At 46.3% G+C, this 24,385-nt stretch overlaps 2 protein-coding genes, 1 long non-coding RNA gene and 1 pseudogene across 4 annotated transcripts in view; 3 read left to right on the top strand and 1 right to left on the bottom strand.

The window, feature by feature from the left end:
* The window catches only part of LOC144132640 (lysosomal aspartic protease-like), a 276,547-nt gene that overhangs the window by 44,816 nt on the left and 207,346 nt on the right, over nt 1–24,385 (top strand). The gene's annotated exons all lie outside the window — the stretch shown is intronic.
* LOC144134985 (cathepsin D-like) lies at nt 636–23,292 on the top strand. The gene is made up of 5 exons (XM_077667769.1): nt 636–831; nt 2,649–2,739; nt 3,435–3,552; nt 20,364–20,524; nt 22,894–23,292. The coding sequence occupies exons 1-5, from the start codon at nt 764–766 to the stop codon at nt 23,056–23,058; spliced, it is 603 nt and encodes a 200-aa protein (XP_077523895.1). The 5' UTR covers nt 636–763; the 3' UTR covers nt 23,059–23,292.
* On the top strand, nt 6,791–10,865 carry LOC144134984 (uncharacterized). Its single transcript, XR_013315327.1, has 3 exons — nt 6,791–7,206; nt 8,324–8,495; nt 8,814–10,865. It is a non-coding gene; the product is annotated as an uncharacterized LOC144134984 (long non-coding RNA).
* Nucleotides 14,218–16,872, bottom strand: LOC144133651 (uncharacterized; annotated as a pseudogene).

The raw sequence follows: 24,385 nt of genomic DNA, 5'->3' as shown, positions 1-24,385 counted from the left end.
ACAGAAATTAGTTAACCAGCTTCTTAAGACGATCCACCGGCTTCCTGCTTTCCTCCAATGCTGGCAATAATATGCCGAAAAAGCCACATTTTTACCCCAAATGGTTTATTTCTCTTCTACGACTTCTAAGACACCTAGGCTCCTAAGTGTCGCAAGCGCTTTACTTCGAACCCTTAAAATCAGTAAGAGAAAGTAAAAATAAAGTGGTACAAAAGCGACATGCATGCGTGCTGGGTGCGTGGTGGGTCACAGCCCAAAAGAATGTCGAGTGACGCACTCCGGACTCAGCATAACATTCAAGGACGTGTACACACTTTGGAGAATGAGCACAAACACACTTGCTATTTAAGTGAAGTCTATAAGTTCACTGTCCGCGGCACGGGATGCTTTGGTCAGAACATATTTTTTATCATTTGAACCATGGTTGCTTTGATTGAAAGGACATGTTTCATAACGATATCGGGGCGACGTGGCGGATGTGTTTTCGTTCATGGATTTCCTTTCTCCCAGGTTGCAGTACTCTGCTGTCCGTAAGGGGAGCGTTGTGCATTGAGGTCAAGCACCTCGAAGTGCTATCCTCAGCAGCATAAATGCGCATGCAAGACTGGCGACGCCGCAGTTGACGCCGCGAAAAAGGTCCGTCGGCAGCAGTGATTACGCTGCTCAGCGGTTGTTAGTGCACGCTGTGTGGTGATCTGTTCACTGCCACTGTGCCCGTGGTTCAGCACAGTACAAAGTGCCAAGTAGCGTTTAGATCCTAAAAATGAATTCGCTCTCTTTTTTGTCTGTTGTCTGCGCTTTTTTGCAGTTGGAATTTGGGCATTCTGCAAGGTGAGCTACTTATTCATTTATGTATGCAGTGCTGCTACCTGTATGGTAATGCAGTATGTAATGCAATCTGCCGTTGTGTAACTACCAGAGTAAGGGAAAAACACAAGAAGAGCTGATTTAAAGTTTCGAGAATGCCACTTGCCGCATCGAACATCAATGTTTAGAGTTGAAACTTGTGTGTTAAAGTTTGGGCTAATAGATAATTCGGGAGAAAAAGTAAGATATAAATACGCTTTTCTAGCTTATAATAGGGCGTATCACACTGAAGATGAGAGAATCACCGAGGGTGGGCAATTTTTTGCCCCATATAATGTTCGGAACTTTTTACACGTAGACGCACTTCGGGATATGGTAAGAGAGCAGCATATCTTGCAGTACAGTGTAAAAGGTGAAGTGCATTCTCGGAAAGCAGCCTCGACTAAGCTGGAAGCTTCCTACATAGGCCAGACAAAGGACGCATAGCATTCATGATATTTCCTATCTCAAATGACACTACTGACCATTGGAATTTCATGGTACAGCGACACAGGCGGCTGTTTTCTTGACACTCACAAAGTGAACAGAGTGCGGGAAATATGTAGTGGCTAACTTGTTGGTTTAACATCTTTTAGGACAACAGCGCAGTTGCAGCACGGACGAGAAAGCGCCTGTGTTTGTGTCAGTCTTTCTTGTCCATGTTCCGACCGCGCTTAGGGCCTGAAGAAGGAAGGGGAAAGCCTCAGGGTGCTCTCATACAGTAGCAAGGCAACGCATACACTAGGTTAACTTTTTGTAGCCAAAAAGTAACGCGGTTTTCTGGCCTATGGACTGCGTGGTCGCCTCGCAATTTCCCGCACCCTAGAAAGTATTTTTTTCTTTCCTGATAACGTCATTTGCTGTTTCTGGACGCATGCAGCGACGCTGGGTTTTGTTGCTAATGGGCTGTATAAAGCTTCTGTTTTAAAACCACGTAGAAGCCATTCATGCGTCTAAGCAAATGCTAACCTTTGTCCTCCCACCTTACCCCGAATGATAGCGCACCTAGAAAAGTTCGTGAACCATGTTTGGTGCTTTCGCCGGCTTGGTAGAGGGCGGTTATTACGCGGAAGATTTTTAAAGGGGTCCTTAGCAATGCCGATCGTAGACAGACACATTTGCGCTTTCTCTTGTGTGACTACCGTAAGCGTTATGTGTTGCCTGAATGAAAATGAAGTCTAACATTTCATTATCCCTTCGCAGCACCTAGTTTCTCACCACATTTCTGACATTTTCTTTGTTCCTCCTTCAGGAAATACATTGTTTTTGCCAACGAGACACCACAAAATATGAAATAACCATCTTAAATGCGCGTGAGGGCGTCGTTATTTTATTGCTGCTATTTCATTTTTATGTCGTGTAGTTCTGAATAAGGCTATTATGCTCTTTCTACCTCCGTTCTACGTGTGTATATATATATATATATATATATATATATATATATATATATATATATATATATATATATATATATATATATATATATATATATATATATATATATATATATATATATATATATATATATATATATATATATTGACTCTGCGCTTCCATTTTGAGTATTTTTGCTACTCTTCTTTTCAGCCCCTTGTTGTGTCCAGTTATTTACAGAAATAGCTGCTTTAGCTATTGGAAATAGTTTGTAATAGCTTGGTCATTTCACTCACTGCGTCGTTATGAGATTTTTCGGCTAAACATTCTCCATTTCCAGCATGATTACCAACTCCTCTGTGTGCGTCGCTCCAAAATCTTTGCTCACTATGTATTGGGCGCAGCTGCTAACGGCATCTATGCTTCAGTTCCACAGGACCTCAGGGTACTGAGAATCAAACCGCAAATGCAGCGCGTCGGCAAGGGACATTCGTTGTGCCATTGGAGAACTACCATAACGTAAGTGGTCTTTACTATAAACACAGGTTTTAGCTGCAGTTCAGAGTGGCTTTGGGAAAGACCTATATCGCACTTCGAAGGCCTGCTGCCACATGCTCATATTAGGGGGGTGCAGCGCCCGAAAGTTAACAAGGAAAGATATTTGTACCCGCCGCGTTAGCTTAGTGGTTAGGGCCCTAGGCTGATGAGCCGGAGTTCCCGTGGTCAAACCCGGCTGCGGCAGCCGCGTTTTGGTGGCGGGGAAACGCAGAAAGGCGCCCGTGTGCTGTGCTATGTCAGTAGATGTTAATGGTGCCCAGGTGGTTGAAATTATTCCGAGACCCTCTACTATGGCACTTCTCTTTCTTTTTGTCTCATTTTTGACGGTTGCGGGTAAAAGTTATTTCTCTCTATATCTCACTCCATCCTTTATATTTTCTCTTACGGCGTGGTTCGGGTAACCATTGATATGTGAGACAATCACTGCGCCATTTACTTTCCTCGAAACACCATTTATTCATTGATATGTTTTTGCAGAAACAGTGTGCTATTTTTTTAATTGGATATCAGGACAGTACCTTGTTTGCAGTACAACTGAAATGTATTTGTTTTTCTCCCTGTAACCGCGCTCAGTAGAAGGCGAATGTTAAGACTAAATAAATAAATCACCAAATTAACGGCAACGATAGAAATGAAAAAAAATATTCTTTATTTAGGTTCAATACTACACCCACCTGAGAATCGGAACTCCGTGGCAAACTTTCAAGGTTGTTTTCGACACGGCTGGCGTGTCCTGGGTGCCGTCCATTAAGTGCAGGACCTCAGAACTGTGCCGTAAGTGTCAACTTTTTGCTCATGGCGGATGCAGGATTAACTTCCTTATTAACTGGTGCAAAAACTTTCAATGCTGCCCGACAGTATTCCTAGCCGACGCTATGCAAAAAAAGACTCTAAAGTTCAGAAAGAAAACCGGCATGCTAATTGGAATTCGCTTCACCTTTTTTCGTTCCTTCTTAAGATAAGGAAGTTAACGTTGAACTATAGAGCGCACTTGCATAAGACGCAATTCCACTTCATAAACCACGCTGTAATATCCTCCCGGTCTTTTCCAAAATATTTTTAAGGTTCATGATAAAAGTGGCCTGAAATTATCCCATAATATTCTCTAGTGAATATTCGTTTATGGAAGTGTTGCTGACTTGGCTTCGAGGCGATACATATCTTCAGTTTCTTAGTCATTGCTTAACCGCAAAAAAACATCCAGCTCTGAGATGTCTTAGGTAAGATGTCTTGGGAGAAAGCTTGGGCAAAATTTTAAAGACATAATGCGAGAAGGCGGAAAACATGATGCGATTAAAAGAGAAAAGTTGTTCGAGGGTACTTGGTAAATGAAATATCACAGCGTGGATCACCGAAGCGAAAATTTATGGTTTGTTCTTGAAACAGTAGACATACAATTTCGTTCCCGTTATGCGTTGATAATTGGTCAGAAATTACCATAAGGAGAACTAAGTAATGCTAGGAAAATGGTAAGTGCAATATATATTAGAGAGAACAAAATTAATTAATTAAGTATGAAACGCGGAAAAGAGGAGTTTTTCTGCCCTCAGAGGGCGTATGAGTTTAAGCTGCTCTGATACCCACCAAAGATGGAGCATGGCTCCTAGCGAAGTTCAAGCTCTGCATTGCAAATAATTATACACTGGATGCTCCATCACCATTAATGCTAACGAAAATTGCCTATCAGTCCAATCATGGTTTAGATTCTTGCGTCGAAATACTCCTTTCAAAAGAAACTTCTAGAAGATTGTAATTTTTAACGCCAAGGAAGGTAAACATTCATAGAGTGAAGCCGATTTGTGCGTCAGACGCTTTACTTTAGCAGTCGTGAAACTTTTCTGGGAACATAGAGGGGTCATGATGTCAATACCGCGTGTCTTGTTTTCTGAACGCAGCGCCAGTCAGTCGGCCAGGATTCCTAAAGCGGGGTGCAGTAAGTCATATTTAATCTTGGCGTCGCGCACTCGATGGCTTCTGCAGCAAAGAGGACCACTTTTCTGAAAAACCATAATGACGAGTCAAGCAAACCGCGACAGGCAGTGGTGTATATTTCTTCACTTTTTCTATTGCATGTGCACATAATGCCGCATTGTTTTTTCCTGTTCCGTGCACTACCCTATGCGCGAATGTCTCTACAAGGTAACGCTCTTTGATTAGTTTCGTGAATGGCGACAGTAGAATTTCAAAGGTCTTTCGTTTCTTCGAGGGTGGTTCACAAACCCTTCCTATATTGCCGTTCGGCTTGAAAGATGAACAGGTGGCGAGCTTGTAGATGATGACATCAGAGCATATATTTACAGCATATATATACAGAGAGTTAAACTGGAAAAAGCAGAACTGAATTTACAAAAGAACAAACTGCGCTACTTTACTCATCGTCCGGGCAGGTTAGAGCCTAAGCAGCATCACGTTACATGCTAAGCATGGAACCCCAGCTCAGACTGGACTCGACTGCATCCGTTTACATGCGCTTTACCAGGACTAAGGGCGGTCTTTTTCAGTGGCCCGCCCTAAGCATCAATTCTCCAATCAATAATAACATGAGAGATGGGGACAACCCTCTGGGTTGGGCTTAGCCTCGAACCCAGAGTCTTGTTAACAACACAAACTAAATAAAAACAAATACGCCACCACTCTCTCTCAAGTGAGAGTATCCACACGCTCTCCCTTCGGAGCTAATCCTTGCCTCAGGCATGCATACCGCCACCCACCATCGGTCCGCGTCGCCCGTCAGCAACAGAGGAGGGGGCGAAAGGGCCCACGATGCTGCCGCGCTACCGACGGCGGGACGCAGCTAATATGCATGAAGGGGTTTGTCTGCCGCTCCAAGAAACCAGATTAAGGATCGCCCCTGTCTTCCCAGATTCTTGGTGAGCACTGCCTGTCCGCCATGACAGGTGTCCGTTACGGCCCTCCTGGGAATACGCTTTTGTTCACGAGGCACGGCGGAACGCTGCGGGTGCCTTCCCGGCGATAGCCCACGTCTTTAGGGGGGGGGTCTGTGCGTCAAGCGACCATTTTCATTCCCGGTATGTACTCGGGGATCTCGCTTATACTGGGGAGCGCTTTCCGCGTGTGCCGGCGTCCTGCTTCCTTCAAAGGTATGCAGCTGGAAAAGAGGGGCGGCCTTAAGGCGGAACCGCATGGCGCGTTTTCCGCGAGCGAAAAACGCGACGCGCGGTGGACGCCCGCGTTGCCGTCAACGCGCGAGCACCCGAGGGGAGCGGCGCCTTCGCGGCGCGTTTTCCGGGTTGCCAGACAACGTAACTCCCAACGACATGAATTGTCCCTGCTACCGCATATGTAATATGCCCTTAAACTTACACAACACTGCAATAGAAATAATCTAAGTGTAATTACACAACGACATTTTTTTCCGAAGTATATTTATCAAGCTTAATTTCAAGCAGGAAGAGTGTGTGGGAAACTGCGACTATGTACTTTCTGCATGCCAAGAGGCCGCTGCTTGTTTACAACTCGACATAGAAAATGGAGTGTCGGGCGCTTACTACAGAGCAGAAGAGGCGGTCGCGTATATCCCACAGCACGCGACGCCTCTCCACTTCCGTGATAAGGGCCTCGTTGAAGACTGCTTTCTTCATTTTCGATGAACACGATGCGCGCACGAAACAGTAGCACGTGTTTTTCACGTGCGCGCCGGTTCTGCAGAGCGAAAAAAAAATGCGCCGAAGAGGTTCCGTCGAGATGCGCAGAGAGTAGGGCCATCTAGTGGCAAAACCAAAAACCAAAAATGCCACGTGACCAAATACCACGAGACTTACTTGAAATCTGATTGGCGGACGCGCCCCGGACGCGCCGCGCGAGGCGTTTTTTTCTCCTCCGAGTAGGAGCACGCGGCGGCGCGATTTCTTGACGGATCATAGTGGGCACGCGTCAAAATGACGCGCGCGTCCCACCATCCGCGCGTCAATCGCGCCTGAAATCGCGCCATGCGGTTCCGCCTTAAGGGCCGTTTCACATGCATGCGATTTTCACCTGCGACACTGCGAATCCCGTCGGTCTGCGACTGGGGAGGGCCGTCGGTCTAGTCGCAGACGGCTTGCGATCGAGTTCCGTCCGGTTGGAATTTTTTCGCAGCGTCGGTGTGGTCGGGCTGCGACTAACCAATGGGAAGCATCGTGACGTCACGTCAAGTGTGGTCACGTGTTGGCAGAAGCGGAGGGAGCGGCAAGCACAAAGTGTGTTTTGGCTGCATCGCGCGCACGTGGGCGCACATCGAATCATCGAAAATGTCCGCTCATCACTCTTTTGAAGCCACGCGCGCGTCTTTCAATGAGCATCTGATTGATGAAGTGGCGAGGCGGCCACTCCTGTGGAACGTAAGATCCAATGATTATAGGAAGAATATCAACAAAACTGTGCTTTGGGAAGAAATCAGGGATGCCATGCGATCAATCGACCCCACAGGTACGTACTAGTTCTTTTCGACCATTGTTATTTTAGTTACTTACTCTACTGTACTTACTTACTCTACGTGAAGTTGTTAATTATAACATCGAAGTGCTGATCACGAGTGATTGTGCCGCCCCTCGTTTGACAATAAACGACCTCGGATGGTCGACGCGAGCAGCACGTTCAGTGCACGCTGCATAGGTACGCAGTTGCTTATGCGGATTCTCGGCATTTTAAACAGTGGTACTGCGCATAGCTTTGTTTAATGAGAACATAAAAATGCCAGTAAATCATAGTATACTGACCGGTGCTCAGAAAAAAGGTTTCGACGACGTCTTTTCCGCTGATATTTTTTTCACGCCTTTGTTTACACACTGCGGGGGTCAACCACGTGCAAAATATGTGGGCTGTCATTTCAGTTAAATTTCTATTCCTTAAACAAGAAAATTGAAACACTAAACCTAATGATGACCGGCCTTGTTCACGAATCTGGACCACACGCCTGTACCCGGTTTAGTACGTTATATTTTGCTGCTCAGAGCGAGACAAATGCCTCCGAGTTGGTGTTGCAGTTTCCGATGGCGGCGAAATGGAAAAATAGTCGAGTGCTGTGAAATGTCGGCATGCTATAAAGGCACTCGAGTGACCAGAATTATTTTGGACCTGAAATCATTGCGGCAGCGCCGTTTCATTTCCGACCATTTATGTGCTCAAACAAAATCGTCCTAGTTTTGTCTCGCATGTGCTGTCATTGTTCGTGGTATGCATTTTTCACTCACTTACGGGAAGGCACATACGGGGGAATATGACTGAATATTCATTCAAAATACGAAGGATCCCAGTAGTCACCAAAACTAAGAAGCGGGTATGGGAATGTTCCTTAGCTATACTTAGTTCATGTCTGTGTTTTTCAGCGCTGGTTGTTAATACGACGGATCACCACCAGCTCGCCCAATCCTCAGTACTTGTTTAGTTCATGTTCCTTGCTTTTAATGGAGTGCAGTTCTGCCCGTTTTGTTTTACACAACCAACTAGGGAACACACTAAACAATTTCTGGCATGTGTTGAAAAGCGTTTATTCTTCATTTCAGATAATTGGCTTCATTTGTAACTAATTTTCATATACTTTCAGCCACAGTAGAATCCGTACAACGCAGATGGCGGAATTTAAAAGATACATACCGCCGAAAACTAAAGGATATAGAAATGGAGAGAAGAAGTGGCGCCGGAGTCCTACCGAAGAGTAGGTGCTGGGTGCACCTAGAAAGAATGCGGTTCTTAAAGGACCAAATGGAAGCTCGCCAGTAAGTATTACTCCAGTGCAACTTTCCCACCGCGTTCCATTTTACGTGTTTGTGAGAGTTTTAAGAAGAAACATTTAGGTACTGTTTTCGCAGCAAAAATGGATGTTGCATGTACTGCTTCTCAGGGTATATTCTTCATCCACTACACTAACTGTTCATTGTGATGCCTCAGTTTAGTTTGTAGTTTCATTGCAGCTTTGATTTCGTGAATGCCAGGTTTGTAGACATGGTTATCAGTAGAGCCACAGTTGTATTTGCAGTGCTGCTGTCAAAGCCTATCACTACATTCTCTCAGTGATTAATGTGACCATACTGCAGTGGACACAGCAGCATGGAGGTGGTGAATGAAGACATAGACGCTCACGCACGGCCAGGATCACCAGCTGCGGCCGATGACTTCACACCAGACGCTTCTTTTGAGGACATCTTTTTGAGTCCTGACTTGCCGCAGCCCACCAACTCTCAGCCTATGGCTCTTAATGAAGAGCAAGGCTCGGCGAGCCAATCTGTGTGTGTTACTGCACAGAATGGCCCGCCGCAGCCCAAAAAGCGAAAGAGAGTCCAGGAAGAGCTCGACGCTGTAAATGCACGGCTCATATCTGTGCGAAGTGCACTACTGGCACAGAAGCCAGCAGATGCCGACGAGCATTTTTTGCTCTCTTTGAAACCCTATATGGAAACTGTGCCAAGGAACATGCGCCGTCACCTACAGATCGAAATGCTGAATATTTTAGGCCACTACAGCGAGGGAGAGTATCCTCCACACCTTGTGGTAGCGTCACCATCACAATAAAGAGAAGTGAAAACAGATTTGGTATGTCTGGCACCACGTTTATTTCACTCTGCTGCAGTTGTGAAAAGAAAAGACTGAGCAAAGAAGCCATGACAAATTATAACCTTGTAGGGCTCGTAGAACAATGGTACACAATGCCCTGTGTTCAGGGGGAACAGTTGAAACAGGCTTTATTTTTTTCTTACATACTACGCCTGTGTTGCCACCTATTTAAAGACAATGCCATCTGCACTGGAAAAGAGAAAAAAAACACAGTAGCGCTTGCTGTTTTCGGTACAAAAGAAGAATAAAGAACACCTGTTGACCACATGTGGCATCCTGATGACAAAGGTGAGCAAAACTGAGTTGCCAGGACAGTGCAATCACAAATATCTCGTTTCAATCGTTTAAAAAGAGAAAAAACTGCCCACTGCGTTTACGTAGCCTAGCCGTGATTTCTGAATACCCTATCAAGGGACCAACCGAGGTGTTGCTCAGGCATAACTAGGCCGTGCATTTTACGGTCTTTATTTCAGAGTAAACATGGGGGGGGGGGGGGTGGTTGAATGTTTTTCGGCATTTATTTCTTTATGGGAAAAAAAACTTTTTTTGTCTAATTGTACGGTGCAACTTCAATTTCATCTCTTTGTATTTTGCATTGGAGCGCTCGGTGAGAGTGCAGATTATTTATGAAATACTACACAATCCCTTTCATTGCTTTGGTGCCGCCGCGGTGGCTCAGTGGTTATGGGGCCCGGCTGCTGACCCGAAAGACGCGGGTACAGGTAGATGATCTACCTGTACTGCTAGGATTCAGGACATCATTGTTGGCTAGGCAGTGCTCATAAAGCCCCTTTATGGTCTGCTGCCCAAGAGTTTGGTTTTTGGTGGTCAACACGCGTGTTTTGTTAGCACATATGCATCATGCGCTCAAGCACATCATGGGGTGGGGGGGGGGGTGAGAAAAACCTGCCTCATGGGTGGCTTGACAAGCTCGCATCTCCTTATAAGAGGCTATAAAAGACACAACACAAATGGTACGGGAATGCTAAGGATAGGGAAGCTCTGAATCAGAGCAGTTAGCCAGTAAAAATCACTGCACAGAGAATGGATACAACTCCACAAGTGTAATATGTATGTATACAAATATTCACAAAGCAAACAAGTATTCACTCACTTCACAAATATTAAACAAATAATGCAAACATGCATAAGTACACATTATATACACTATATACATACACAACCACATCTACCATACACACACACAGCCAAAAATGCCAGGCCAAGTGAACTATATGACATAACCCGGTCACTCCAAACAAACTCTGTCTGAGGTTTAGTCACATCATGTTTCAGCATCATGGCTAGTCGCCTAGAGAATCTATGAGGGCTTATGTAAATGGAAATTGCATTTGAGCTGTAACTTCCGGCCTTTTTAAGCAACTACTGCAGAAACCACGGCAGTAGGTATGTTTACAACTACAGCTGCACCAACAACTCTGTTATTACCACTAGACTTGATCCTCTGTCACAGGCTCCTGCCTGGCTACATAATAAAAACCTCCAGCAGTAGCTCTTTGCAAAGCCTGACTCGACATTTCCTAAGGGTTTAGATTTTGTTGCTCGCATGGAAAACATTGTACAGCAGTCGCAAAGAATGAGTACTGAGCATGCAGATGTCGACAAAGCAACCAACACAGGTTCCACATGTGACCGCAAGGCTCAGACAAAAAGGTTGCCATGATCGACATGCAATGACATGAAATAAGTATACTTCACAGGAAGTGTCAGTATGCTTGTTTCATATATGTGTGTGTGTGTGCGCACGCGCCATAAAGTATACAGCAAGTCAAAAGCAGTCACCACCTTGGTGAAGCCCGGATGCTGAACTGGACATGCTCTTAACAGGGGCCTTATTATCAATCATGACCTATGGTCGCAGTCCTGCAGACGCACGTTGCCATGGTACAGCACCCCGACTGCTTACAAAATAGGTTGAAAAAATATCCCTGGCTTCAGCAGCTGCCCTGGAAAAATTGTGGCCAGCAGGAGGCTGCAGGTCGAGCATGGCTGAGCCCCCATCAGCGTCTAGGGTGGCACGCCACTGGCCCTGGGCAACATTCCCAAAGCTGTCCTCTTGATCGCCATATGTGGCATCCATGTAGAACGCATCGTCCATCAAAAAGTTGTGTAGGACACAGGCAGCCATCACCACAAAGTCGACATTTTCAGGCTTCAGGTTAATTACTCGCCTGAAGATCCGAAACCTCGAGGCCATAACGCCAAAGGCGCTTTCCACGCACCTCCTGCAAATAAATAGCGTTGAGTAATACATGTTGTGAAGGGAGTATTTTATAGCTTCGATTACCTAGCCCGGCTTAGGCGGTAGTTGAAGATCCGTTTGTGGTCTTCGTGGCACCTTCCTGAGTATGGGCGCAGGAAATCGGGACGAAGCTGAAAGGCCTCGTCGCCGATGAAAACGTGTGGCGCCGTTACTGTTGATCCCGGCAGCTGTGTGGGGGCTGGCAGCCTGAGAAGACCTCCCTCCAGGCACTTACCAAACCTGGAGGCACTCAGGGTTCCCCCATCACTTTGACGACCATAGCCGCCAACATCAACTGTCACAAACTTTAGGTTGCTATCCGCCACTGCCATCAATACGATGGAGTATGTGCCCTGCAAGTGACCGCAACCATGAGCATTGATTGTGAAGCATGACAAAGCAAAATTAGTACCTTGTAGTTGTAGTACAGGCTGCCAGAATTTGATGGGGCCTGTATCTGTACATGTTTCCCGTCGACTGCACCCACACAGTGCGGGAAATTCCACCTGTGGCGGAAGCCAGCAGCCACCTCTAACAACTTTTCAGTGGTTGGCATCTGAAATAAAAATTGGTGAATGGGTAAAATTTGGGTAAACAGAGCTCAGCGTGTACTGATAGCAGTGATGACATCTCTAAATTGAAATAGTAATGATCATTCTTGGGCTATACTGCACTCAACACCTAGTCAACACGGCCAGTACTAGACCCGTTTCTCACACAAGCATCACTACTAGGTACCATTTATCTGCAACACACAACTTCATCACCAACAATGCTATTTCGTAATCATCACTGATTACTGTCAGTGACCCAACTAAGCTCTTCATTTTTTCTTGATATGCAACCTGTTTTTTAATGCGAGTCGCAGTGCAATGTATAAGCTCCTCTGTTTGTGCTGGATGAATGCCAGGCACTTTGTAGAGTAGCATTAAAGAATCAAAAACAAATGCCAGCGTACAGAGATGACGCACTGAGACAGGCTTTCAGCTCGAGTTTCCTTGTTGAAAGCCTTCACAAGCCCTCTGTACTTTTCCTGTCTTGCAGACAAAAATTTGTAATCTCTTGAACTATGCGATACCAACTGACTCATCACACACTCCTGAGAACCTTCTATGACTCGAACTACTCAACCACATCTACGGTCAGTGCATGCAAATTTCCATACTGAATGAGGCAACAAAGCACAGCATGGCAAGCACAGCCTTGAGTTAATACTGCCATGCAGCATACCTTTAAACAGATTGGCTGCAACACTCTCCACAGCAGCCTACAGGTGTAGTGCACTACTTCTGCCACTGTGGAGATTCCCACCCTGAATCCCATGGCCACATCCTGCATATGCATTCCAGAGCACAGATATCTGAAACAAAAATTTCAGAGAAGGTTACTGTAAATTTGTCAATCCGAAATCAGCAAATGGAAGCAGGCGCACAGACATCCAGCAAATTTTCACGCAGCCAAGCCACTGACCTGAGGGTGATTGCGAGCCGCATGCGAGAAGGAAGCGGCTCATGTATGGTGTGGTCCTTTGTTAGTGGCTCCTCCACTAGGGCGTGCAGGTCCTCGAATTTCTCTGGAGTCATCTTAAAGTATTTTTTAAAATACTCCTTGTCTCCTGAGATGAGAAGTGGCATCTGCAAAGCGCGAGTATGTCTTAGCAAGAAGCACATCAAGCGCACATGCAAAAAAGCGGCCAAGCGAAAAATCGAACATCTCAACTCACGGCAGTGTAAAATTCTGACTCCGACTTCCTGTTCTGCCAAATTGGCCGCACCCACCACCGCCTCGAGTTCGGTAGGCTCATGAGGAGCTTTGTTTTCTCAAGGAGAAAATACTCCTCGAGAAGCAGCAGCCGGCGATGTTCTGGCTCAAAAATGGAGACAGCAGGAGCAGTGTCCACGTCTTCAAAGACGCTGCCTCCATGACCAGCGAGGATTTTTTGTTTCTCCAACAAGCAATACTCTTCAAGGAGCAGTAGACTCACGCTGAGCGCTGAAGAGGTTTCAAATGCTGGCGAAAGAGGCACAGCACACAGCTACACAGAAACAGATCAGCGTGCTCAGCTAGGGGTTATATCGACGGATTCGTAGCCGGCGCTATTTTCACGTCAGTAGTTACATTCAGTGGCATTACCGTATTTATGATTAATAAAAAAAATTCATTCCAATAATGACATGCGAATTATTCACTTCCACCTCAGGAAAATCATAATTACAGAACAATAAAACAGTTGCCAATGTGTTAATGTTGCATTCAGTAATCGGCTGCCTATGTAAATGTCAAGCAACCATGCGCGTCACTGCGACCGAATTCGGTGGCTGCGCGTTGCGTGTGAAAGCACTGGCCGAAAATCGCACTGCGGCGCCACCGACTAGACCGACTGTTTTCGTTCCAGTCGCATGCATGTGAAACGGCCCTTACACGCCCCCTCTAAGAGTATAAACCGAGCTTGCTATCAGCTCGTTTATGCTTCCTAAAAAAGAGGCCGCAACACTTTCACATTACAAATGTCAGCCCTCCCGGGGCACAGTTTCTCCTGGGTACTCGACACTTCGAGAACCAAAGCAAAGAAACAATCAATAAAATAAACTAAAGCCCAGCATTGGTGCATGCTGCTGTACAGTTCACTGAATGGGCAGCAACATCATGCACTGCGCGGAGTCCACATTCGAAGCACACACAAAGCCACATTGTTCATCACTGTTCACAAGTCTGCGCACAACACTCACGGGCACCGTTCTATGCAGACGCCACGCAGAAGCCTCTTCGTAAGTGCCCGACTTCAACACACGGCACCCTGCTCATCGAGCGTCGGTTGAGTGGGAACATTCACGCCTTCACAAGGCTGGCATGGTGGTACCTGACTCCCATGTCAAGTTGGGGAGCCTGATAGCGCATATGTGTTTCTATTCTTGGTGCGTTTCCTATGTTTCACTGTTATGTTATAACGCTGAAGTGACAGCGCCCATCTAGCCAATTTTGCCCCGTGTGGAGTGCACGCCGTGAAGTATGACAGGGGGTTGTGGCCAGAGACGACATTGACCACGGCGCCAAAGAGCCAATAATCGAGCTTCTCTTCCAATGCGTGCTGCACATGGTATGGCCTCTCATGCGTCACAAATGCGGTAAGCGCTTGACTGTGCGTGTCCATCGGTACCTGCCTGTAGGCACGCCTTATATCCACTAGCGGGATAAACTGCGCGCGGCCGACCCGAAAAATTAGCTCCTGTGAGTTAGTCATCGGAAACGCATCTGAACGAGTTCCTGCATTCAAAGTTCGGTGGTCAATATGCATTCGCATTGACCATCTTTCTTTCCCACGCACACAACTGGGTGTGCAAATTCACTTTCTACAGGATAAATCATTCCTAACTTAAGTAACTCCTCCACCTGGCAGCTTACTTTTTTCTTGAGTAGTTCAGGCCTAGTTAACGGGGTGATGGATATATTGTCAGTGTGACGCCGGCCTGGGCGGATTTGGCACCCATTACAAGACTGGCAGTACTCTGAAATCTCCTTTTTAATACCGGGCCAATAGAAGCTGTACTTTATTCGTGCCTTCGTCTTCCTTGGTCCCAGGTGTCCACCCCACGGCGATTCGTGCGCCAAGGACAGAACTTCCTTTCGTCTTTCTTGGGGAAGCACCGGTTGTCGCACTTTAGTACCCGCTATTGAATCCCAATGGTGCAGCAATCCCTCAGTAACGAACATACCCGCCTTTCCGTGCATAGAATTTTCCCTTGCCTTCCTCAAGCTCTCGTCAGCGATCTGTGCTGCTTGAAACATTTCTCGCTGGCTAAACAGTGAAACTGCATCTTCCCTCCCAGGTGGCTCTGCTTCCTCGCGCGGAAAGTCGTCATTTGGTGCCCTGTCAACTTCGCTTACCAGTGCCTCACAATTTTGATTTGCCGCATTTGTAGGTTCTTGATTTGCCGCCATACTGACTGCAGTACTAGTACTTGTTGTGAACGCTCTATCGCTGTGCTTCTTAAGCAGCTGCCAGTCTTCTGACGACAGCAAACAGTCCACCCCCTCAGTAAGCTGATTGGTGAGGGCACATACTATGCCTATCTTTTGATCGTCTGCGATTGTTCCTGTATGAGATACGCTTAGAGGGACCGTAGCCAATTTCACCTCAATAGATGTGCCGAAAGCCGACATTAGCTTCAATGTCCCCGATGGTTCCGTCAGCGCCTGCGGCAGTATGCTCTCTCTTATTACCGTCATTTCATTTCCCGTATCAAGCAATGCCTCGGTGCAGACGTCTCCTCATACAAGCTCTACGAACAGTAGTCTCGATGCGGCTGCCATTGAAATTTGCATAGGCACTCCTACTTTAGCAGTTAAAGTCGCGCCTTGGTTTACCGCTGCGTCCTGTACTCCTGTCTCATCTACCCGCGCGTCCTTTTGCACCCTCCGCCTGTGCCCATATGCTTGTTGCTGGCGCGGCTCATTTGCTGTTACTCGCGGGCAATTCCTAGCAACATGGCCCAGTCCATGGCACTGGTGGCACTTTACTGCGGGTTTTTCAACATCACCCTGCTTTTGGCCCGTTTGCGGTACTGGCACTGTAATCTGTCTCGCAGCCCGCTTTTTACCCTTTGCTTGCTCGAAGGTCTGTAGGGCCTTTGATATTTCCTTAGGCTTCAGCCAACTCTCTCCTTCTTGAAGGCGCACATATTCAATGCCCTCCGGGCTGAGGCTTGCCTTAATGCGATCGGACACCATGAGGTCAGTCAAAGCCTCTTTTGAGTCTACCTCTCTAGCCTGGATGTAGGACATTAAATACGTTTTCACGCGAGATGCAAACTGAGCCCACGTCTCCTCCTTCGTTTTCGCTGCTTTCTCAAATCTCTCAAGGTACTCAGTCGGAGTGAGTTTTAATTCTTCTAGAACCGCTGTTTTTACTGCATCATAATCAGTGCAATCGGCTCGGTCAAGGTTACGAAGTATCTGACTCGCTCTGTCAGTGCCGGCAAAATTAAGTACACTCGGCTACTGTCTGGAACATTGAAAGTAGTGAAAAGCTTCTCCACCTCCTCAAACCACTATGGTACATCTGCATCGCATGGTATTCTGTAGCCCTTAAGGACTTTCGCACATTGTGATATTGAATCTGAGCCTATACACCGTTCATCACTCTGTCCCGACCCAAGCGGTGACATTCGACCATTCGACAGCCCAAGCTCCATCTGCTTAAGTGCCAGTCGCTCCCTGGATTCAATTTCACGCATTCGTAGTTCCATTTCCACTTTTAACTCCATACGGCGAATAGCCATTTTTTTCTGTATCAGTTCCTGTAGCGCCTAGTGACAATGTCTGTCTCTGGTCGTCGGCCTGTAACCTGCTCTCAACACTGAAATCATCCTCCATAGTCGCTCCCTCGTTCTGATCCATGGATGGATGGATGGATGGATACGGCTGAACCCTTTAAATCGAGCGGTGGCTCAAGCCACCTGGCCATGTCTTGTGAAATTTTACTCCTGTCTTGCTTTTAGCCACCAATTGTATAACCTTCGCTTGGTTACTTCTGACCTCTTAAAATCCAGTTTCCCTTCACTATCCCTAAACCCCAATTCCTTGGGTAAGTCAGCCCCGCTGCTTTCCACTGTAGGGTGAAGCCCATCCCCGTTTCTACACCGCCCTCTAGCGATTGCTGCTCCTGGCGAGGATTCGACCTCATTTCATTCTCAGGATTAGATTCGCTATCTTTAGCGGCTAACGTTCTCCTCGTATCGACCATGGGTCTTACAAACTAACCACCATGCCTGCTTCAACAAAACGCACGAAATCCCACTCACCCGGCGCAGATCTTCTGTTGTCTGCAGCCCAGAGCCCGGATGATGCGCCCGTTCCACCAGCGTTGGCAGCAGCCGACGTGGAGTCGTCCCTTGACAGCTCCTCGCTGCTCCGTGTCGGATGGCCTGTGGTTGTCACTGCGATGCCTGCCCTTGGTGATGAGACGTGCCGAAGCCTGTCGTGCAGTGCCAGTAGAATTTCAAAGGTCGTTCGTTTCTTCGAGGATGGTTCACAAACATTTTCTCTAGTGTCGTTCGGCTTGGAAGATGAACAGGAGGCGAGCTTGTAGATGATGACAGCACAGCATGTATTTACAGCATACATATACAGAGAGTTAAACAGGAAAAAGCAGTACTGTATTTACAAAAGAACAAACTGCGCTACTTTACTCATCGACCGGGCTGGTTAGAGCCTAAGTAGCATCACGTTACATGCTAAGCATAGAACCCCAGCTCAGAATGGACTCGACTGCATTCGTTTACATGCGGTTTTAAGGAATTCATTAACAAAGGACTAAGGGCGGTCTTTTTCAGTGGCCCGCCCTAAGCATCAATTTTCCAATCAAAAATAACATGAGAGATGGGGACAACCAATTGGGTTGAGGCTTAGCCTCGAACACAGGGTCTTGTTAACGACACAAACTAAATAAAAACGGTGGTGGCTTAGCTTGGTTAAGCCTGGTGATTGCGAAACAATAGTGTGTTATTCTCGGATCAGCTGGTAGTATGGCTGGTGGTAGTCGTGGGTTATGCTAGTGTTACGGCTTACAGTGAATCATCTAAGAGGAAGTCATCCGTCAAATCCGTGTATGCCGACAAACATTTCCCTCACCAGCGTGCCCATTACAAAATCTTCCAGTATCGATTGGCCGACGGTGCGGTAACACTCCATTTTCCCCGCGTCGTAAGATATGCCCACTCGGTACTTGCAGTAGCGTTCGTTAAAATACGGTAGCGTTACGCCGTAATAAATGTTGGGGTTATTGTCCCCGTCCAAAATGCGATACAGTTTGTTGTACGTCTCCTTTGTCGTCTTCACGATGCATTAGCGGTAGCTAGTATGTTTCCGCCACGTTGTAGATGGCCAAGTTGTCTGCATAACACCCCCATCGTTCGTCGGTCATCCTAAGTTTGCCCCACTTGTGCATCTGCGTGTCCGGCGTGTCGCTGGTTGCCCCGGGGTCCGGCGGTAGACCCATCTTGCGTCTTACAATGTCGTTCTTGTAGCGCGGTACGCGCTCGTACGCGTCGCCTATAGAGACCTCGTCCAGGTAGCAAAACGCGTCTTTTCTTCGAACGCTCTTGTCTCTGCTGGGGTGTTTCTTCTGCACGCTGTTTTCTTCGCTTTTCGTTTTCCTTCTCTCGAAACGCACGATCCTTCTCGAGCCGCTGGTGCCGCTGTTCCGGGGTTTCTTGGACACGCCTCTGCCGTTTAGTCGCGTTCCAGCGTTCTGAACTAGTAGAGTGAGACTCACTGTCGGGCAAACTCATAATTTCTTCCTTTGCTTCTGCTGTTTCCACAGAGGAGGTTGCACGTTGTCGCCGAGCTGCACACTGGGCACGCTGCTTAGAAAGTCGTTCTTCTCGTTCTTCTTCCGTCTCCGTAGCTCGCTGATGCTTCCTCTTTGCATTCTGCCGAGCTGCCTTGTTCGTAGGCACCATCGTAACATCTGGCTGTATGACTGCCTTGGCGAGAGGAGCGGAGCTGTTTTATACACCTGGTGTGACGTCATTCTGACCGTAGCGCCCCTGGTGAGAGGAGCGGGAGTTAGGCCGCCGTTGGTGGCTACCGCCTCGCCTCGCGACGGCGTGAGATGGGGCCCCGTTTTACACAGCTGGTGTGACGTCACTCTAGGTCACGTGGTGTGACGTCACGCAGCGAGGTCATGCTAAAGGTCAATGGTGCCTACCACGGCCTCGCCACGGAACGGGCTGAAGTGCGACCTAAAGTAGTATTGCTTCGCAATAAAACAAATACGCCACCACTCTCTCTCAAGTGAGAGTATCCACACGCTCTCCCTTCGCAGCTAATCCTTGCCTCAGGCATACCGCCACCCACCATCGGTCCGCGCCGCCCGTCAGCAACAGAGGAGGGGGCGAGAGGGCCCACGATGCTGCCGCGCTACCGACGGCGGGACACTGCTAATATGCATGAAGGGGTTTGTCTGTCGCTCCGGAAACCATATTAAGGATCGCCCCGGTCTTCCCACATTCCTGGTGAGCACTGCCTGTCCGCCATGGGAGGTGTCCGTCACGGCCCACCTGGGAATGCGCTTTTGGTTCACGAGGCACGGCGGAACGCTGCGGGTGCCTTCCCGGCGATAGCCCACGTCTTTAGGGGGGGAGGGGTCTGTGCGTCAAGCGACCATTTTTGTTCCCCGTATGTACTCGGGGGCTCTCGCTTATACAGGGGAGCGGTTTCCGCGTGTGCCGGCGTCCTGCTTCCTGCAAAGGTATGCAGCTGGAAAAGAGGGGCAGCCTTACAGCGACCCTTCCGGTGGTAAAACGGAAGGGAGGGTGGGGGGGCGGAGCAGCTACTCAAATTTTATCTCTTCAGACGCATCCTTAGGTCAGATTTTATTTTCAGCAGACCTGAATGTGACAACAAAGAGCACCGAAGAAGAATGTATTTAGTTTACTATAGCGCACATAAGCTCAGAACTTGTTCATTGCAGTAAAGTTATGTATATAATATAAATACCGTCCAGGCATCATTCAAACGGTTATTGCGTGGACAAAAATTTTAATATTTTTTATTTCCTTGTGACGCAGCAGCCTACCACGAGACACCAGACACTCTTGTGATATGTGAAAAAAAAAATTAAGCGCTTATGAGGCGAATTTTGTGCGCCTTAAGGAATTCTGGAGTGAAAAATGCATATTTTTTGTTAACAATGTTGCTGGCGTGGCGAAGCATTGTTTTCGTTTCTTGAATAGAGAGTGTTATCTATAGTACGTGTCATGACCCGCAGGAAATCGCACGAAGTTTGACCGCAGCCAGTCGTCCAGCTACGATGGACCACTTTTCAGCATCCTCGCTAACTTTCGAGAAAGCCACGTCTTGGGCTACATGGGAAAAGACAATCTGCAACTGGATGGTGGTCCGACCGCTAAAAACACCTACATCATGGAGGTATGAAATAACGCTTCGTATGTCGTCGGTTCGGATTCGCGAGGCCAAATACGTTGTCTCAATAATAGAGCGTGCCTCTCCCAGAACAAGACAGAGAATTACGTAGGAAATGCATTGGATCATAGAACGTGTGCTATTTCAGAATGATGCATGATTCTTTGTGGATGAAATTATTGAACCTGTCGCCCACATAGCATATGATACGTTTGCACGAGCAGTTATTTTAACGACCTCTTACGAATTTCATATTGCATTCATACAAAGATTTAGCCATAGCAAAGGTTTCGTAGAAACCAAGACTTTTTTTTTAATGAACCAAAGGCTCTAGAGCGAAAAACGTGAAAAACGCGAAATTTTTTTTGCCCGCACAAGCCGTGCCGCGATCCGAACTCTTATAGGATATCTTTGCAGGTTTGAGCAACTCTGCACACCGATGTAATAAAAAAAAATATGCGAATAATGTAGTCATTACTACCATGTATACACTGGATATAAATCTTTTATATGTGAATCTCTGGATATGACATTTTTGCTGCGAAAATGTCTGTCATACAGTTGTTTTCTAGCTGTGCATATCAAAAACTACGGCAAAAAACAATTTCACATTCGTTCTGCGCAATCACGGGAGCTGTAGTGCTCCCGTGATTGGGTTTCGGTCTCAAGAACCCATTTGACAACGTCCTTTTCCAGAGTTGATACATCGGCAGCGCAAACGTCGACCTGCTTGTGTGCAAGAGATTCCACATACACTCAGCTTCACTGCAGCATACTAAATTCACGAGTAGTAGCAAAATAGTTGACGCGTACAGGCCGCACGACGACACGAGAACGGCTACTATTGTCATATCCAGTCTCCGTCATGTACTTCGCTTTTAATGATAAACTGAAAACCCCATTCTCATGTCGCCCACGTGAAGGCTTTAACGTTCACTGCCGCAGCGGCGTATCGTTACTTCATCGGTGACGGGGCTAATCATCCCATAGTTACTGCCGTTGCTTTCCTTCACATCTTCCACCCATCTCTTCAGAGCAAAGAGAGGCAGAAGGTGGCAAAGCAGGCTCTCAGGACTGTACTTGGCTAAGTTTGAGCCATGTATTAGCAAGATCTGGCTCATTTTTATTTGGCACAGGATCTACGAATCATCGTTCTATTACAGAGAATTATATGTTGGTTTGTGGACTTCGCTCAATTCGAGTAAACGCAGACTCTGGAAAGCGCGCACTCAGTTTTGTATGTTTTGAAAGTGTTCGATTCGTACATAAACATGGAATTTCTGTTATTTTTTCGACCACACAGACAGAGTGATTATGCCTGCGTGCCGTATTTTTGCCACTATCAACATTTACTATAACATCGCGGGCCCTGAGAACCTAAAGTCTCCCTAATAAGGTGGAAACCGGCAAGCCGCCCGGAATTAAAACGACTCGTCACATCAGTCACTCAGAATCAGAGGTACAGCTGATGAATTTACGTGTAGCGATGCGGTATTATGCTCTGTTCAAAGTAATAGCGTTTTGGCCTACGGTTAGAGGCGACTCTCGACTGGCCTGCTTTTTCATTTGGTTTATTGCAACATTTTAGACCATGAACAGTGCTGTAAGTACGATCATGTCGGAGGCAATTACTCCTTAATAAACTGCTGATGCTAACAGACAACCAAAATTAAAACGTGCGTAACATTTAGCTGCATAAGTCACTTTATATATCAAAGAAAACAAACATGGTTTGAGGGAAATATTAGCCGACAAAAAGAGACAATTGAGTCCTGAAATATGCATTAATAAAAGCACGCTGAATATACAAAAATGAAAATTAAAACTCCAAGTTTTAGATTATACACTCGAACGATTGCTTGCACTCGAACCAATGCGAGCATAGTATAACCGGTATAGCCTGAGGCCTTTTTTTGGTCGCCTATTGAGTATTAGTGCTCGCACGCTGTCATTAATCTTATAACTGAAAAGCGATCTACGTATATCGTAGTAATAGATAGGACGTCTTTGAAATTTTAATCTCAACAAAAACTTAGTGTAGCGGGAAAAATTGGCTCCTTAGGAGAATATTGTTTAACAGTGCAGTATAGAACCCGTATCTAAGAATGAATTCTATGAAGAGCAGAAGAAACTTTTCGTAACGTATAACTCTAGTAGAAATGCATAAGGCTCAATAAAGAGTACTAGAAAAATGAATGACCATGAAGTCTGCATACGCAACAGTTCTGGAAAAAGCATTTTTATGTGGGAAAGGGTTTATGAACGCAATTGTTTCACATATTAAAAGATTTCAGTATAACAATCAATATATCGCAGTTCTCCCTTTGTCAAGCTTGCATTCTTTTGCTATTTATGTTTTCTTCTGCTCCTTCAAGGTAACGAAGTGGATTCCAAGAGAAGGCAAGCGTAGCAGGGGGTGGCAGAAAGTCAGGTGGGCGGATGAGATCAAGAATTTTGCAGGCATAGGGTGGGCGCAGGTGTTAAAGGACAGGGTTAATTGGAGAGGCATGGGAATGGCCTTTGCCCTGCAGTGGGTGTAGTCAGGCTGATGATGATGATGATGGTTATGACGACGACAATGATCGTCAAATTAGGTCCTCATTGGTTTTCTATGGCAGTCCTAACTGCTCGATGCGAGCGTTGGAAACAGTACAAAAATGGTTTTCCTACATCAGAAGCATGAATCGTTATCTTCAAAATTTCCATATTAGAATTTTACAATTTCCCAGTGTTCAAAACTTTTTCCCAACAAAGTCGGACATGAGTGCGTTACTTCAAGCAGAACAGAACTGCTATCGTTAGGTTAACACAAAAGAGGGGAAAGTCTACACTGGAAAAAATTTCATACGTTTAAAGGAAGCATAATTCCATGCACACCCTTACACCTTACAATTTTGGAGTTTCTATCACACATGCCCCCATCGTGCACCCAGGAATTTCAGAAGTTTGCATGAACAGGTGCATGTGCCCCTATTGATCCTGGTAGTGCCGACGAGGTGCAAGGGTGTTCCTTTCAAAAATATAAAGCTGGCTTCACCTCAGTGCTGCATGTCCACCTAAACGAGGAAGAAAAAATGAAAAAAAAAACTGAGAATATAGCCCTATCTAGTGTGCTTTACGGAACAAAATATGGTAGCGCAATTCCTGTGACATCACATGCACATGTGAAGCAGTACCATGGATGTTCGGCATTTTATCCATGTTTTACTATTGCATCGGCGCAATTGTTAAGACAACATTCCACATGGCGATAAAATTTAACTAACTATGAAAGCAGTACAAATGCGCTGATGGTGCCGATAGTATGCAATCGTTAGGATTTCACTTTGAGGCATGGTTTAAATATTTCGCAGCCGAGAACATACAAGCACCGGCAAGAAGAATTTGGTTCACTTGCAGCCTAAAAAAATGTGAGCGATTGATTTTACTACAAATGGCAATAAAATTGTTGAAATAATACCTATTCTTTGAATGTGGGGGCTCAATGGTTCTTTTGATAATAACGTGCTCCTGTACTTAATCCACATCAAGGCAAAGCAGTTACGACTGCATCGCAGTGAATAGGGAAAGCATTGTGTTGACGTCTTGCGACAATTTGTTTCAACCGAAGTACTGTCTGCGCCAAATCATTCTGATTTACACACCAATCACCCGCAAATAAGGAACAGCACCAAACTTAAATATTTCTTGACGCAACTAGTTTGTCAACTGAAAGAAAGGCAGCTGTGGAGACCTGAAGTTAATTAGTCCCCAGAAGAGCTGGAGAAACTCTAAGTGCAAAGTGGGCAAAACAAAAATTTTATTTTGCCTCGACATACGTAGCTACCCAAGACTGAACGAGTAGCAGGAGGTGCCTTTGCAAACCAT

The sequence above is a fragment of the Amblyomma americanum genome, chromosome 5 (genome assembly GCF_052857255.1).
Source record: "Amblyomma americanum isolate KBUSLIRL-KWMA chromosome 5, ASM5285725v1, whole genome shotgun sequence".
NCBI lineage: Eukaryota > Metazoa > Arthropoda > Arachnida > Ixodida > Ixodidae > Amblyomma > Amblyomma americanum.
Note: the sequence above shows the minus strand (reverse complement) of the source record. Positions and strands in the feature narration are given on the sequence as shown.

Excerpts from the sequence above, each read along its gene's own strand:
- LOC144134985 (XM_077667769.1), top strand. The coding sequence starts at position 764 with ATGAATTCGCTCTCTTTTTTGTCTGTTGTCTGCGCTTTTTTGCAGTTG. Across the intron at positions 832-2,648 it reads GAATTTGGGCATTCTGCAAG|TTCCACAGGACCTCAGGGTA; the intron begins GTGAGCTACTTA and ends TCTATGCTTCAG. Across the intron at positions 2,740-3,434 it reads CATTGGAGAACTACCATAAC|GTTCAATACTACACCCACCT; the intron begins GTAAGTGGTCTT and ends TTCTTTATTTAG.